Genomic DNA, 14188 nt, shown 5'->3' on the forward strand with positions numbered 1-14188 from the left:
ATCCCAATTCCGTCCTTACTCCACCTGTGAATGATGAGAAGTGAGTTCACATAACTCAATACGATAAAAATCAAGTTGTAAGTGTAATATGCAGTGACAAGAATTTCCAGAAATGTCTATATGCATTTATCCTACCCAACCCCAAACAACTCATAACCCTCTCCCTACACTAATTATCAAGGTCCCATTCCAAGGCAATAGCACGGCCAAACAACCCCCCCCACCCAACAATCATCCACTAACTCTCGTCACCAACATCGGCGACTCATACACTCTTCCCCCATCTCCCGACCTCACGAGGCCACACACACACACACCCAACCACCTTCATTCCACGTCACCAATATCGGCGACTCACACCTATATCTCCACCTCTCGACCTAATAGGCCACGCACACACCCACACACCATTATTCCGCGTCACCAACATCGGCGACTCACACTCACTCCTCCACCTCTCGACCTAAAGAGGCCACACACACACACAAATGCCATCATCTCGCGTCACCAACATCGGCGACTCATACTCACTCCTCCACCTCTCGACCTAAAGAGGCCACACACACACACAAATACCATCGTCTCGCGTCACCAACATCGGCGACTCATACTCACTCCTCCACCTCTCGACCTAAAGAGGCCACACACACACACAAATACCATCCTCTCGCGTCACCAACATCGGCGACTCATACTCACTCCTCCATCTCTCGACCTCGTTGGGCCACGCACACACACAAACATTTCCACCTCCCGTCACCACCATCCGTGACTCATGCACCCTTCTACCCCTCTCGGCCTTGCTAGGCCACACTCACATACATATCCCCTCCCTGCTCCACCAACATCGGCAACTCAACCCGCCCCTACCAACGGCCTCCAAATCTCCCCTCCTAAACCGCATGCTCCCATCTCCCCTTATACCATGCTAGTCCCAAGCATTCTAACTTACTAACTCCTACTGACCACATTACTCCTCTTCTCCCATCCAATCCCCCTCAAATCCTGCTTCCTAGTCCCCTCTGCCGTACCTTCCAGCTCCCTTCCCTCTCCCACTGCCCCCTACCCACTACCTCCCCCATCCTCCTGCCTCCTCCCGGTTCCTATACACTTTTGCCTACCTAGGGCGATTAACCTCTCAGCTTGCACCGTTTCACGCCACATACACGCCCTCACCACCGTGCATTTCGGGGAAACACATCACCGCCTATTAACGGCTCCCTCCACATCCCCACCCACGCACACACCACACACACACCTCTTCTGTCCTCTCGAGTTTTTATCCCACCCGCGCCCCCTAGATTGTTCTCTCACATCCTCCTCACTCTGTTCTACCCGTACCACCCCCATCCTTCCCCACGGCTCCCCCCCACACGCCCCCAACACCGCCATACTTTCCCTTCCTTCCCCGATCACCTCCGTGAGCGCGCGGGACAACCCCACGCTTACGGCCTACCTTCACTGCTCTACTCCGTCGCGCCATTGCCAACGCTGCAACCTGCAACCAAATTTCTCTACACACACACACCACACCAAACAACTCAAATTTTCACCGTACCTCCCGTTTCCATCCTCCTTCTTCCTGCCGGTCGCGTCGTCCGTCCACGGCCTCCTTCCCTCTCCCTTCTCGCTCCCCTCCGCCCCGACTCTCTCCTCTCTCCTTCTGGAACTTTCCTCTTCTTCTTCGTCTCCGCTGTCCTCCTTCCCTCCTTTTCTCTTTTTCTCTTTTTCCTTTTCTTTCTTTTTTTTTCTTTTCTCCTCTCTTTCTCCTTCTCCCTTTTCCGACCTCCTTTTATACTCTGCCAGCCTACCCCAAAACGACATCGTTTTCCTACATCCCAAAACGACGTCGTTTTTCTTTCTTTCAAAACGACGTCGTTTTTCCCCTCTCTAAAACGACGTCGTTTTTATTATTATTATTATTTTTTTTTCTTTCTATTCTTTCTACTTTCTAGTCCTTACATAATGTCTTAGCACTCATACCAGACGGGGTATGGGGACGACTCTGTAATTAAGATTGTTAAGGAAAAAGATTCACGTGTAGTAGGAACACCCATACGGATCCCCATGGATACTAGTAGACAGATAAACGGTTATGATTTAGTTTATTATTAATGAATATGAATTTATGATATGTTCTATGTTGTTGATCATGCATGAAATTATGATCTGTATAATATTATTGCTTCTATAATTTGTTTTCATAAATTCCCAAATAGCAAGTGAATGGTAAATGGTTTTATTTTTAATAAATGTATTGGTTTAAATTTAGTGCTCCATTAGTTGTTTTGATTTTCTACCAACATTTACTTCTGTGCCGGTATATAGTGTGATATCCTTACTGGACTAGTGTAACTTATCCTTTATTTATCCATTTCAGATCAAAAGGACCTGGTTTCCGAGCCCGATCTGCAAGAAAATTGCGAGTAGATGCTAGATACTTTATATTTTCCTTTATTTTTCTCATTTTTCGCATTTCTTTCAGAGAATTCATTCCGTGATGTTTGTTTAGTACTTTTAAATTATTGTGTAAGGAATATAAACCTTAATATTTTATTTCGCTTCCGCACTTAAATTATTATATATTTCTTTTTGGATTTCCGGGATCGTTACATTCCAAATCTAAAATAGTTTAATTGATTAAAATTATATATGCTCTTTATATTAAGCAACAAAATTATGTCTTATATTATCACAAATACAATTGTTCAGTAATAAAGATTCATGTGTAGTATTTTAAGGTAATGAATTTAAATTTTATTAAGAATTATAAAATTTATTACTTTATGCATGAATTACAAAATAACAATAACCAATGTATAATATTTGGTTTAACTAAATTAAAAGTTTAATTTATTATTGTGCTAATAGAGTTACAATGACCATATTAAATGCAGTCATAACGGAGTCATGATATATTCGAACAAAGTGAATATATTTTTGGTGATTATATTTTCTCAGTTACGTTAATCATAATAGAATAAAAACTCGATCTAACATTTTTACTTGATAAAATACTACATAAAATACTATGTTCCATGTTCTTATTTTTTTGACATTAACAATATAATATATTATAAGTAGGTTTTAATACATTCGAACCAAAGCAAATTCGTAGTGAGAATCTCAATAAAATACTAGATTCAAATAATTTTATAAAATAAAAATTATTGAGACAGCATGTTGAAATCAAAGAAAATAAAAAACCGAGGTTTTCTTATAAAGGGTTTTTATGCTTGCCCTCGCGGGGACTTAAGGAACCTGATTAATATTTTAACATAATTTGTAAAGTTTTTTATATAAGAACTATGCTCCTTTGGTAGCAATTAATGCTGCACTTTTTCTTGAAAACTATATTTACGTCGTTCGTCATAAGGCAATACGCTACTAACCAGGAAAGGGAAGCGTAGTCATTCACGAAACTTAACATCAATTAGTGTACAAACGATGAATTAATTGCCTTAGCATGTAACTACCAGGGCAAAAAGCTTCTAGGCTCCACATTTTTTAATCTTGAAATTGTGCTTCTATTTTACAAAAAGGAATTACATAGTGTAAATATATTTACCATACTAGTAAGTCCTAAAAGCAAAAGTAGATCAATAATTTTATCATAATATTTATTCACAAATGACAGCTTAATTTTACCATATTAATAATTTGTGTGAATATGAAGGTAGAACAACGGGGTTATAGCCGAGCAATTCATTCTATAATTAAGGAATTACCTTGTATAATGTGTATAAATTTGTTTATGGGTATAACCTAATATGGTCCTCTTCAATAACAAAATTATAAATAACTTGGTTACTTTAGTATATCTCTGTTTCTCAAAATAATTTATTCTCGGTAATAATTAACAGGGAACAGACATAACTCTTACCAATCAGAAAACATCTTCCAAAATTTAGATCATGTTTGCAAAGGGAGTGAATTCCCATTTACTCATGGAAAGACAATAAATCCTTTTCTATACAGAGTTTGAGGGGATGCCTGAAAAGCTTTAAAATGCATAAAACATCCCCGCCTAGAACAAAAGAAGTTGCAAACTGACATGCTGCTATTATAATTAAATACACAACATTCCTAATCTAAATCCATAAGGATATAATTTACATTCATATTCTGAGACCTAATTCTTCATTCTCACCTTCTCACGATGGACATGAACAATTGTTAGAAGTTTCCCTCATTTCTCATAATATTGTTACATAAAACTTGCATCTCCGAGCATTTATTTAAGATCTGTGTTAGACCGAAATATGCGGAGGTAGTTTACATCCTTTTCTAATCTGTCCAAGAAGTGATGCTTGATGATTGAGTGATTATCTCAAAAAATATGTGAATAAGAGTATTTTCCAACACCAAAAAGAAGTCCCTGGTTCCAAAACTGAAAATCCAATCACTAATAAACGACCTGCCATCAGCAGTCAACTCCTGTCAGAGCAGAAACCAGAAAGATCAGAAAGGTGTTTGTGGTAAGAAACTTCAATGATTACAGACATTGGGATATGCATTTCTTTTGGGTAAAAAGTGGGAAAAACAATAAACTTTCACAAAAGGTCCATACTTCTCATGGTAATCTTAGAAAGCACAAAAAGAAAAGACAAATGCATCGTTGACTTGCTAATTTCTTTTATGTATATTTACTCTTAAAAATAGCTCCTGTTTGAGAATACACAGGAGGTTATTACCAAATTATAGACACTTGTTAAATGAGTAAAGAAGGGTTAAAAACTATGTACACCAAGACAAGTTTAAACACGCATACGACAACACAAGTCTGAATTTTCTAGAGGAAACAAGTTTACACATATGTGGTTAGGTGATCTTTGCCAAAAGCATGAATATCTCTGTCGTTGATTTCAAAATATATTAACCTCATTGCATTGGTAACAACTCTCTCAGGATAATAACACTCAGGTAAACAAAATCTCTTGTAAGTTTTTATCCCACAAGATGCTGTAAACTAATAACTAGAGATAGTCAAACAAAACCATAGTAATGGACAAAGTAATGCAGTTAAACATTGACTGGAAGCAGAATACCTGGATTGTGATATCAATTACCACTGCTTTTACAAATTCCGTGTGCATGCGACCTTCAGCTACTGATCTAACCTGTTACAGCAGTTTTGGATTTCACGTTTCGAGGAAGGGTAGGTCTCCGAAGCTGAGGATTTTCTATAGAATATACAAGAAGGCCTCCATCTTTGGTCCCAGCTAAAAAGCATTCCTCTGGGGTCACTGTTAAGGATGTTATTATTTTTCCCACTCCATTGTATCTCCTCACAACCTCAAGAGTGTTCATTGAGCGAACAACAACTTGTCCATGGTCACCAGCACAAACCAAAAACTCACCGCAACAACTTAGTTCAAGACAATTAAGACGGCCATTTGATTCCGAAGTAGCAAGATGTTTTCCATTAATAGAATAGAGGTGCAGGCTGAGATCATCATCAGCATAAATAACTATCCGTCCATGCCGGGAGGCAACAAGTTTTGACAACGCACTACCTGAAGGGTGCTGCAAAGATCTTATATATCTCCCTTCCCTCAGAGTATGGAATGTGCAAGTTCCATCTTTTGACCCACTGATAACTATATCAAGCTCCACACTAACATATAAACAGGTAATTATATCATCATGCCCACAGAGGATATGGAAGGGAGTTTCAACGACAATGTTTTCTTTACGAGGAAGTTCTGTTTGGGAGTTTCTAACTCTCTTCTCTCTAATGCGAGGAACTTCCCATACCATCACTGTAGTGTCATAACTTCCAGTAGCAAGGATGGTTCCATCAGCTGTCACTGCAGCATGAATGTTGTTCTTCAATAAAACAGAGCTGGATAATAACTAGCACTTTCTAACAAGCATTTTCTTTGTAAATACCAGTTTATCAATAACAAATAACTCAAAAGTAAAAATCCGCATTGAACATGAGATACTATATAACAATGTCAACGCCACATTGATTAGTTCACATGTTTCAGAAGTTCTTTTTCAAGGTAAATCCACATGCCATTTACTACGTGATTTCTAGCAATTACATTAGCTGTTTTTATCAGATCATGTTCAGAAGAGTCAGAAAGCAATTTATATTCCAAGGAAGAACAATAAATTGAAACCTACAAGATAAATTTTTGGACCAGTCCCTAAAAGGATTCAACTTAATTAATTTTAAATATTCAACATTTACTAGAGGAAGAGAAGGTCATTGTTTCACAAAACTTGATAATTTTTCTTCTGTGGAGGACTTCAATTATTTCTAATCAAAGTTTTCATTAGTTTGGGACATGAAGTCCCTCTTTTTTTAAAAAAATAATAATAACAAGGGACATGAAGTCCCTATCTTATCTTCACCAAAGTAAATGAAAAATCTTCATTTTGCAAAGTCTTATTTGCTAATGGTCAGTTCTTTCCAAACAACCACTGACTAGTCACATTCCCGTAAAATACTCGTGCCTGGATATTGCTAGATCTGCAGAAGTTCTGCTGACGGGTCAATTCTTTCTAAGTGTTACTCTTAAGTGACATTCCCTAAATACTCATTCCTCGATCTTTTCTAAATCACTAGATCAGCAAAAGCACTTCTACAGGATTGCTTTGTTTGAAATAAAGAGAGTTGTGGAATCTACATTCTTTAAATACTTTTAGGATTTAAGCTTCATGTTTAATCAGATGGAAGAATTTATTTTTATTTGGTTACCAGTAGATCGTGATAGAAGGATACAGAAATGTGGAGCCAATTCAACAAAGATTTTTGATGTGACATAATTCTTCAAAGCTTTAGTCACCTGCAACTCAGAGGAGGGAGACACTGCAAATTCCCTTTGGAAGGATATTTTAAAGGTAGTACGCCAAAGGGGTCTCCTTGAAGCCGGCAATTCGGAGAAACCATTTAACCATCAACTACTTGAAAGAAAGAGGAAAGTTTTTGGTGAAATAGGCACTATTCAAACCTTGAATTGATTCCTTTTGCAATGACTTTGGATAAGAATCTTTGATAGTTGGCTTTTCTGTATGTCTTTCTTGTCTGACCATAAGGTATGGTCAGAGATGAGGTGTTGGCTTGATAAGGAATTATTGCCTCGAAGGAGCTCAATACACCTGTAGCTATGACTCAATCATCTAATTCTTGGGATAGTTTTGAAGGAGAGAATAAAGGAGAATTTGACAGTGCGGATGGATCTACTCTGTCTAAGAATACATCATGACGCATTCTAAACTTCTGAGAGTGTTTTTCTTTCCTCATTTTTCCTTGCAGACCATGAAGATTTGATGGGGTTCATATAATTTTTGTTTTGTAGCTACTAGCGTATGCTGATGACAATCTCATGGTACTCTGAAAACATATAATTTTTCCCTACAGAATTTTTTTTTTAAAATAAAATAAATTGTTTGAAAAATTTTACTTCCTAACAGTGATGAGATAACCTTTTATCTGCAAAAGGAACTGGAAGTGACTTGATAAAGCAACTTCCACTAAGACATTTCTTGCTTCAAATATACTGGAAAATGGCACAAAAAATACCAAGACAGCATTACGTCAGAGCCGCCCCCACTATAAATTTCAAGACAACTGTTGAACATCTTTCCAGCCTCCACCCAAAAGAAGGAAAAGCAAGGGAATACCTGCTACACAGCTGACTACATCTTTGTGCTGTCGGATGCTCTGCACCACTCGTCCATCATTTAAAGATATGACCTGAAAGCTGTTCTCCCAGTTCCCACATGAGATCAAAAAATTTTCAGATGGCGTCTGCATTGTTGCAAAGCATTGTGATCCAAGTTCAACATTTTCAGCCAAAGGGCTTCCAATATTTCGAGCAGAAAGAACATCGGAACCAACTCCGAAAAAAGGATCCTGCATATATTAAACTTATTGAGAGGTAACTCAATCACAGAAATGAGGCAATTCAGCGATAAACTAATTTTAAAACAACAAACCTGAGAACCAGAGAAAGTAAAATTTCCACCAGATTGAAGTTGAGTTGTCAACCACATCTTAACAGACAAGGTAAGGCCCTGGTTCACAAGGACAATGTTTGAATCCACTACACCAACATATAAGACAGCTGATGGTGGATAATTGACGCTAGGAATGATAGAACTCAAATTAATAGAGCCAGGTGCAAAGTACAATGGGTGTGCAATTGGGATGGGCGGGCCTCTTCTTGGGTGTTTCTTGCGAAATATCTGGATTGGAGTCTGACCAAAGTTTGCAATTTGGTCTTCAATCGCTGATCTCTGCAATTCATCTTCCATGGTGTCCAGGTCCACAGCACCTTCATAAGTCAAATAATAAAAGATATTTGCTGCCTGTAGTCCAAATTGAAAACAATCAGTAAATTTAACAGAAAACATTTTACTAATTCAAATATGGAGCAACTGAGAGAGAATATACAAAAACCAGTAAATTCAAGTAAGTGGTAGAGTACCTCCACTGCCGGTTTTCCGCGCTGCTTGTAACCAAAAACCAAATCAATCCAGTGATGCAGGTTTGAGCTAACAAATTCACTTTCAAGGGCCTCTCTGTTTCGACTTATGAATAGTTCAGCTGAACCCTGTTTAAATAATTTTGAAGTAAGTTTTTCTACAAAAGGATAAACATGGAATATATAATTTAAAAGCACTAGTGCAAGTAATTTATTAGTAATCCCTTCTGTAAACTTTGGGTATAGAACACAACCAATGGTGGTCATGGTTTTTCAATGGCTAAAATATCTAATTTCACCCTCAAGTTCTGAAAAATGTTCAAATTCTATTCTATTATTTTTTTGTTTAAATCAACCCTCAACTTTTTAAAATATTAAAATTACCCCCTTACTGTCATTGCTTGATGACACCATTAGAAGTCAGCACACGTCATTGATGATGTGTATATTTCTAATCCACGTGGATGTCATGTCAATGACATAGTGTATTAATAGTGCATCTACTTTGTTCCTTTTGTTACTTTGCTTTTTTTTTTTTTTTTTTTTCTCCTTTCGAGGCTGAATTACCCTCCTTGCGTTTTTATTTTTTTCTTCTATCTACTTATATTTCTTCATTTATTGAAAAAAAGGAAAAGAAGAGGAAGACTAATAATAGTAATAACTCAGGAGTGAATTAACATACCTTGGCCCACAGAGGGAGACAAACATCTCCGATAGGTTCACCATCTTGTTTTACTCCAAGATGATAAGAGTTTGAATTTACAAGGAACTCTGGCAAGTAATAGAACTCCGGAATCAACTCCTTTACGTCACTTGTATTGGACAGACAATTTTGAAATGTGCCCTCAATGCTTTGAAAAAGACGATCTGCATGATCAAATTTACCACCCTAACCAAATACAATATTTTGGTGAGGCTTTCAGACTTATCATCACAGACCAAGAAGGCGATAATCAAGAAATGACTGGAAAACAAACAACCACAAAAGAAACCACAGTAAACAAACATTCACTAATTATACTATTTAGTATAATGAAACATAAGTCTGGTTAAGAATTATTTCTAAATTATCTAATTCAAAAATGTTGCAGATGCAGTAAAATGTTAATAGAAATAGAATGAAGCAACGGATCATCTCAAACCCTTTTTTAAAGAAAGCATGATAAGCCCGTTCAATCATGCTCCAAAAGTCACAACCAAACGAGATGCACTTTTTGCAGGAACAATGCACATGAAGATCAACAGAACAAAGTTCTGATAATGTGCATTTCTTATAAATCATGGGCCAAAAAAAAACTTTAACATTAAAAATTTCAAGAATGTCATATTTCACATTTATTAGAAGTACTCTTTGTGCTTCGTCATGATAAGGTTTGCCTCAAATCAGGAGTATGATAAACAAATGACACCTTTAGCAGCATCCTAATAGAGCATCAATTCATTGCATAAGCAAATAAATTATATCTTTTTTTTAAATAATTTCCATTTTCAATAGAAGAAACAAATTATAAATCTTTTCCTTATCATTAGCCCGATTTATTTTTTATGAAATTTCCTCTACCATAAAAATGTCAAGGTGAGAAAACCAATCTCTGCAGAATTCAGCAGGTTCAATGTGTACGTATTATGTATCATTTGCCATCAAAAACAGTTATGATGCACCTATAGTAACATCAATCAGGCTAGTGAAAATGATATCAAAAAATCCCACATCATAAGAAAAAAAAAATTATAACATATCAATTAGACTACCTGCAAATTTCGGTGTAGAGAGGTGAATGGCTCTAATCTGAGGAGATAGTAGAGCACAATACCCATGCTTGAGTAATGAGAACCATAGTAGAAACTGCAACAAAATGAATAGCATAATTGCAAAAATATTGATTAGTCAAAGATCCTTTTTAATTAGTCAAAGGATTACAATGTTTTTGGAGGATTTGTGGCCACCTTGGTATATCAGGATCAGAAAAATTACGGTATCTGTCTTCAAATACCTGTTCAGATGGAATACAATAAATATTTGCAAAAACTAATGAAGAGAAATCACACCCACATATTATTACAGACTAACCTCAAAACGTTTTGAATCCAATGCTCCAACAGGTTTGGAAAGATCCCGAAAAGTTGATGACTTGTTAAAATCAAGAAACTCTGAGGAATAATCAGCCAAAACCCAAGGGAAGACAGGATACTGGGTCAAATCATTATAAGATCTTCCTGCAAGAGTGTTAAGAATCATTAGATATTCAAAGTTTGTAATATCTCTTCTCCTCCAGCTTTCTCTGGCTGTTTCAGCCATCTCCAAAGCCACACGTCTGTCAACAAAGGAAATAACTCCGCTCTTGTCCTTGCTGCTTCCTTTTGGATATAATAATTCATTTCTGGTGGCAACAATCAAGGTCCCAACCTCTTTCGCATCCTTCTGTGATGCAAAATTTAAAAACACTGGAGCTACCGAATCACTGAAGAAAATCTCTATTGCAGTATATCTAAGCAAATATCGAGTCCAATGAACTGCTTTTATCTGTAATCACAAGAAATAGTAACCAGAATCAGATTTTGTCAAGATATGTAAATAAGCAACTCAAGACCAAATTATTTTAGTTTTACTACCTTGCCAATATTCCATCTCCGATGACGCTTCACATTTTTTAATTGTTTCTGGTGCAAGTTTTCAGCCTCTATATTATCAACAGATATCCTCCCAGAACTCAAATCAAAATTTATAGGCCACTTGAAAAGTTTCTGCTTCTGATCAGGCTTGGTTGTATCATAATTGCTTGAAGAATGTAAGTTCTTAAAAACGAACGATCCTCCAGTTCCTTCAACCAAAAACTCACCAGAAAAATGCAAAAAACTTTTCATCACTGCCAAATTTCCAGCCACTTTTCTCTTTGTTGTTACAAGAACACATGAAACTGACATAAGAACCTGAAACAGAAACCATATCTCATTTATGTATCAAATGCAGGGCCACAATATCATTTATCATTGAACGTTATCAAAGAAGCATACGTCACTAGCTTCTGCCTCTGATGGAGGGGAAGAAGGTCCATCCCTGTCTTGCACAACATCATTTTGATCATTGCTTCCTTTAACTAGCTCAGGGTATTGGCTTTCAAGAAGGTCCTCAGATATGGAGGTCCTCTGCCCATTTTCACTCTCATTTTCATATGATTCTGAGACTCCCTCATCAGTTATCTTACGTATACCTTTGAGCAGAAATTGCTTCATTTGCTCAGGAATATGTGCCACAAAATTGGATTTACTTTCATTGGCTTGATTAGAAGCCTCATTACCAGGGGTAGCAGATGGAGGATGACACAATTTTTCATCAAAATGATAATTCTGTCGCAACTTTGGTCTCCGCCTCCATGTGTCTTCTGTCTTATCAAGTTTCCAGTGTACTATTACCTTGTTTGGAAACGGATTTGCAGACCAAGGACCCCTCTCATCAATCAAAGAGCGAAAAATGTGCATCCATTTTTCCTGCCATGAAAATGAACAATAAATATCGTAAGAAAGAGTTTGAATAGAGTTACAAAACCAAGTAAATTAGTCTACAGCTGAAAAAAGAGTATATTCTTAAACACTTAGTAAACATATACAGTAACATTCTGCTGCTGCTCCTCATGACTAAACTGGAATGCAGCTCTTCTGATTTCATCTGAAGTCAAAACGGTATTCAAGCTATTTTGCAAGTCATTTTCAAAAGCTTTCTTGCTATTAGATTCTGCAATAGAATTTTCCTCCATCCTAGCACGAAGCTCAAGCCATTGCCTAATGCGGTCTAATTTCAGTGTGCTTATATATCTTGCCTCTTCAGAAACCTAAAGAAATGGAGAGGAAGGAAAGAAAAATTACAAGAATACATCACAATTGATATCAAATAATACATGTAAGATATAGCTTCACCATCATCGTACCACAAACAAAGAAGAGACTTACCCTATCATAAATGAGAGATATCATTACATGTTATTTATTCTCATTTATAGTCTGTCTTATTATCTTTCCCATAAATTGCAGAGTTATTTTTCATGAACTATCTGACATTTGTCTGGACAAGTGCAGGTTGCTTATGGCCAAACATGATCATGGCAATTGATCAACGTGCAAAAGTAATGAAATCCAGATAGTGCAACAATTCCCCTCCATTCTGTATATTAGATTACAAAAGAATTCCGCCCTATCATAACAGGCATACATTTACCATCTTTCGTATCTTGATTTGTCAATAATTATTTTTTCCAAAAAGAAAAACTGAATGAACTAGTTTTTTATTCATGCCAGTTTCTGTCTATGAAGAAATATATCACGATGACACTTGCATTAGGAAGATGCTGATCAGGAAAAACACATTAAAAATAGAAACACACCGCAGCAAGCACTCGATCTTTCTGAATAAGATTATGAATGGAGCCTGTTTCTTTTAAATAACTGCCCAAATCAGAGTCTTCATCCCTACTCATGATGCTAGTTACAAGCATTGACTTTCCACAATTAATAGTTTCTCGAATCAAGTGTGATATAACATGATAGCGAGCACCGTCATCCAACATTCCATACTGAGATCTCACAGAAAGCAGTGCCCTGGTCATAACATCATACTATAGGTCACACCTTTCAACAAATTCCATAAATAGTACAAGAAAGAAAAGAGGCACAAAATTATATCCTAAAATCAATACAAAACAAAAGAGCTACTTGACATACCAATACCTGTAGAGTGAACAAAATACATATGAAGATTAAAAGAAAAGTACCCAATAAAAAGCTGTAATCTGCTCTTGCTTTGCTCATCATCAGTAACCAGAAGGGAAGGCAAAAGCAAAATGACATGTTGTACACATTGAGAAGCTCTTTCTAGCGAAGACCTACAAAGATAGAGGATAACAAGTCGAAATAAAATTCTTGGACACCTCTCTCCCCTTAAAAGCATAGCTTTATCAGCATTTTTATTTGGTTTTCCACTCAGTGCATTGCCAATGCCTCCAGATACAACAACAGCAGCCATCTCAGCAGCAGGAATGTTTAGCGATTCTACTAGGCCCCGTGCTCTTTGGCCAATTGATGGACCAGCCGCTGATGATTTGGATGACATCTTGTTTGGTCCCTTTCCATTCATCTCACAGATAACAGTCCACAAATAGTCATATATATTCCACCATGTTTCATTCGCCATGTCATCTTTACTTGTGATTTTCTGCCATAGATTGCGTCCATTCCTAGGGGAAAATAAGTAAAAGAAATTAATCCAAAAAGCTATCAGATACAAAATCAGCTAGCAAATATATCTCCAGAGGTGGGAGAGAACAGACAGGGAGATCAATATGAGGAAGTCACAGATTTGACAGTAAATTAGTCATTAAAAATGAAAGTTTGCAATTCAACTTGTGAGTTCAATAACCACGAATCCAGATAATCCATATCTAACAAACCAACTCAAGGAAACTAGTCTTACATGGCACTGATAACAATACAAGAAAACCAATGGAAAAATACACAAAAGTAGACAAATCAAACATATGAATCAATTCAAAAAAAAGAAAAACAAAAAAGAAAAGAAAGAAAAACTAAATTCCCCATCTCAAGACAAGTAAGAATAATGCTTGAGAAACAATTTCATATCAAAATTAAGAAATCTTTTACAGAAACTTTTTGCAGCTCTTCCAAAAGATTCCATGTTATGAGTCCGAATGGAATATTTAGGCTGGTTTATCAGCAAGAAAATACCAAATTGAAGATTC

At 36.8% G+C, this 14188-nt stretch overlaps 1 protein-coding gene across 6 annotated transcripts in view; it reads right to left on the reverse strand.

Annotated features, from left to right (window-relative positions):
• Positions 1 to 3917: 3917 nt before the first annotated feature.
• Positions 3918 to 14188, reverse strand: part of LOC110818811 (binding protein) — a 61249-nt gene continuing 50978 nt past the window's right edge. For 4 of the 6 annotated variants that reach the window (XM_088221577.1, XM_088221576.1, XM_088221578.1 and 1 more), the window contains 14 exons: positions 13205 to 13666; positions 12818 to 13031; positions 12047 to 12268; positions 11454 to 11927; positions 11052 to 11369; positions 10510 to 10962; positions 10386 to 10432; positions 10191 to 10284; positions 9121 to 9327; positions 8442 to 8567; positions 7951 to 8322; positions 7636 to 7867; positions 5049 to 5810; positions 3918 to 4437 (listed from right to left, as the gene is read on the reverse strand). In XM_088221577.1, the coding sequence (XP_088077703.1) occupies positions 5116 to 5810; positions 7636 to 7867; positions 7951 to 8322; positions 8442 to 8567; positions 9121 to 9327; positions 10191 to 10284; positions 10386 to 10432; positions 10510 to 10962; positions 11052 to 11369; positions 11454 to 11927; positions 12047 to 12268; positions 12818 to 13031; positions 13205 to 13666 (3916 nt within the window). In that variant the 3' untranslated portion in view covers positions 3918 to 4437; positions 5049 to 5115. Of the gene's footprint in view, positions 4438 to 5048; positions 5811 to 7437; positions 7512 to 7635; positions 7868 to 7950; positions 8323 to 8441; positions 8568 to 9120; positions 9403 to 10190; positions 10285 to 10385; positions 10433 to 10509; positions 10963 to 11051; positions 11370 to 11453; positions 11928 to 12046; positions 12269 to 12817; positions 13032 to 13204; positions 13667 to 14188 lie in introns of those variants that run through there. The other 2 variants (XM_088221579.1, XM_088221581.1) reach the window with 2 other exon arrangements.

The sequence above is a fragment of the Carica papaya genome, chromosome 1 (genome assembly GCF_054855325.1).
Source record: "Carica papaya isolate Zhongbai chromosome 1, ASM5485532v1, whole genome shotgun sequence".
Taxonomy (NCBI): domain Eukaryota; kingdom Viridiplantae; phylum Streptophyta; class Magnoliopsida; order Brassicales; family Caricaceae; genus Carica; species Carica papaya.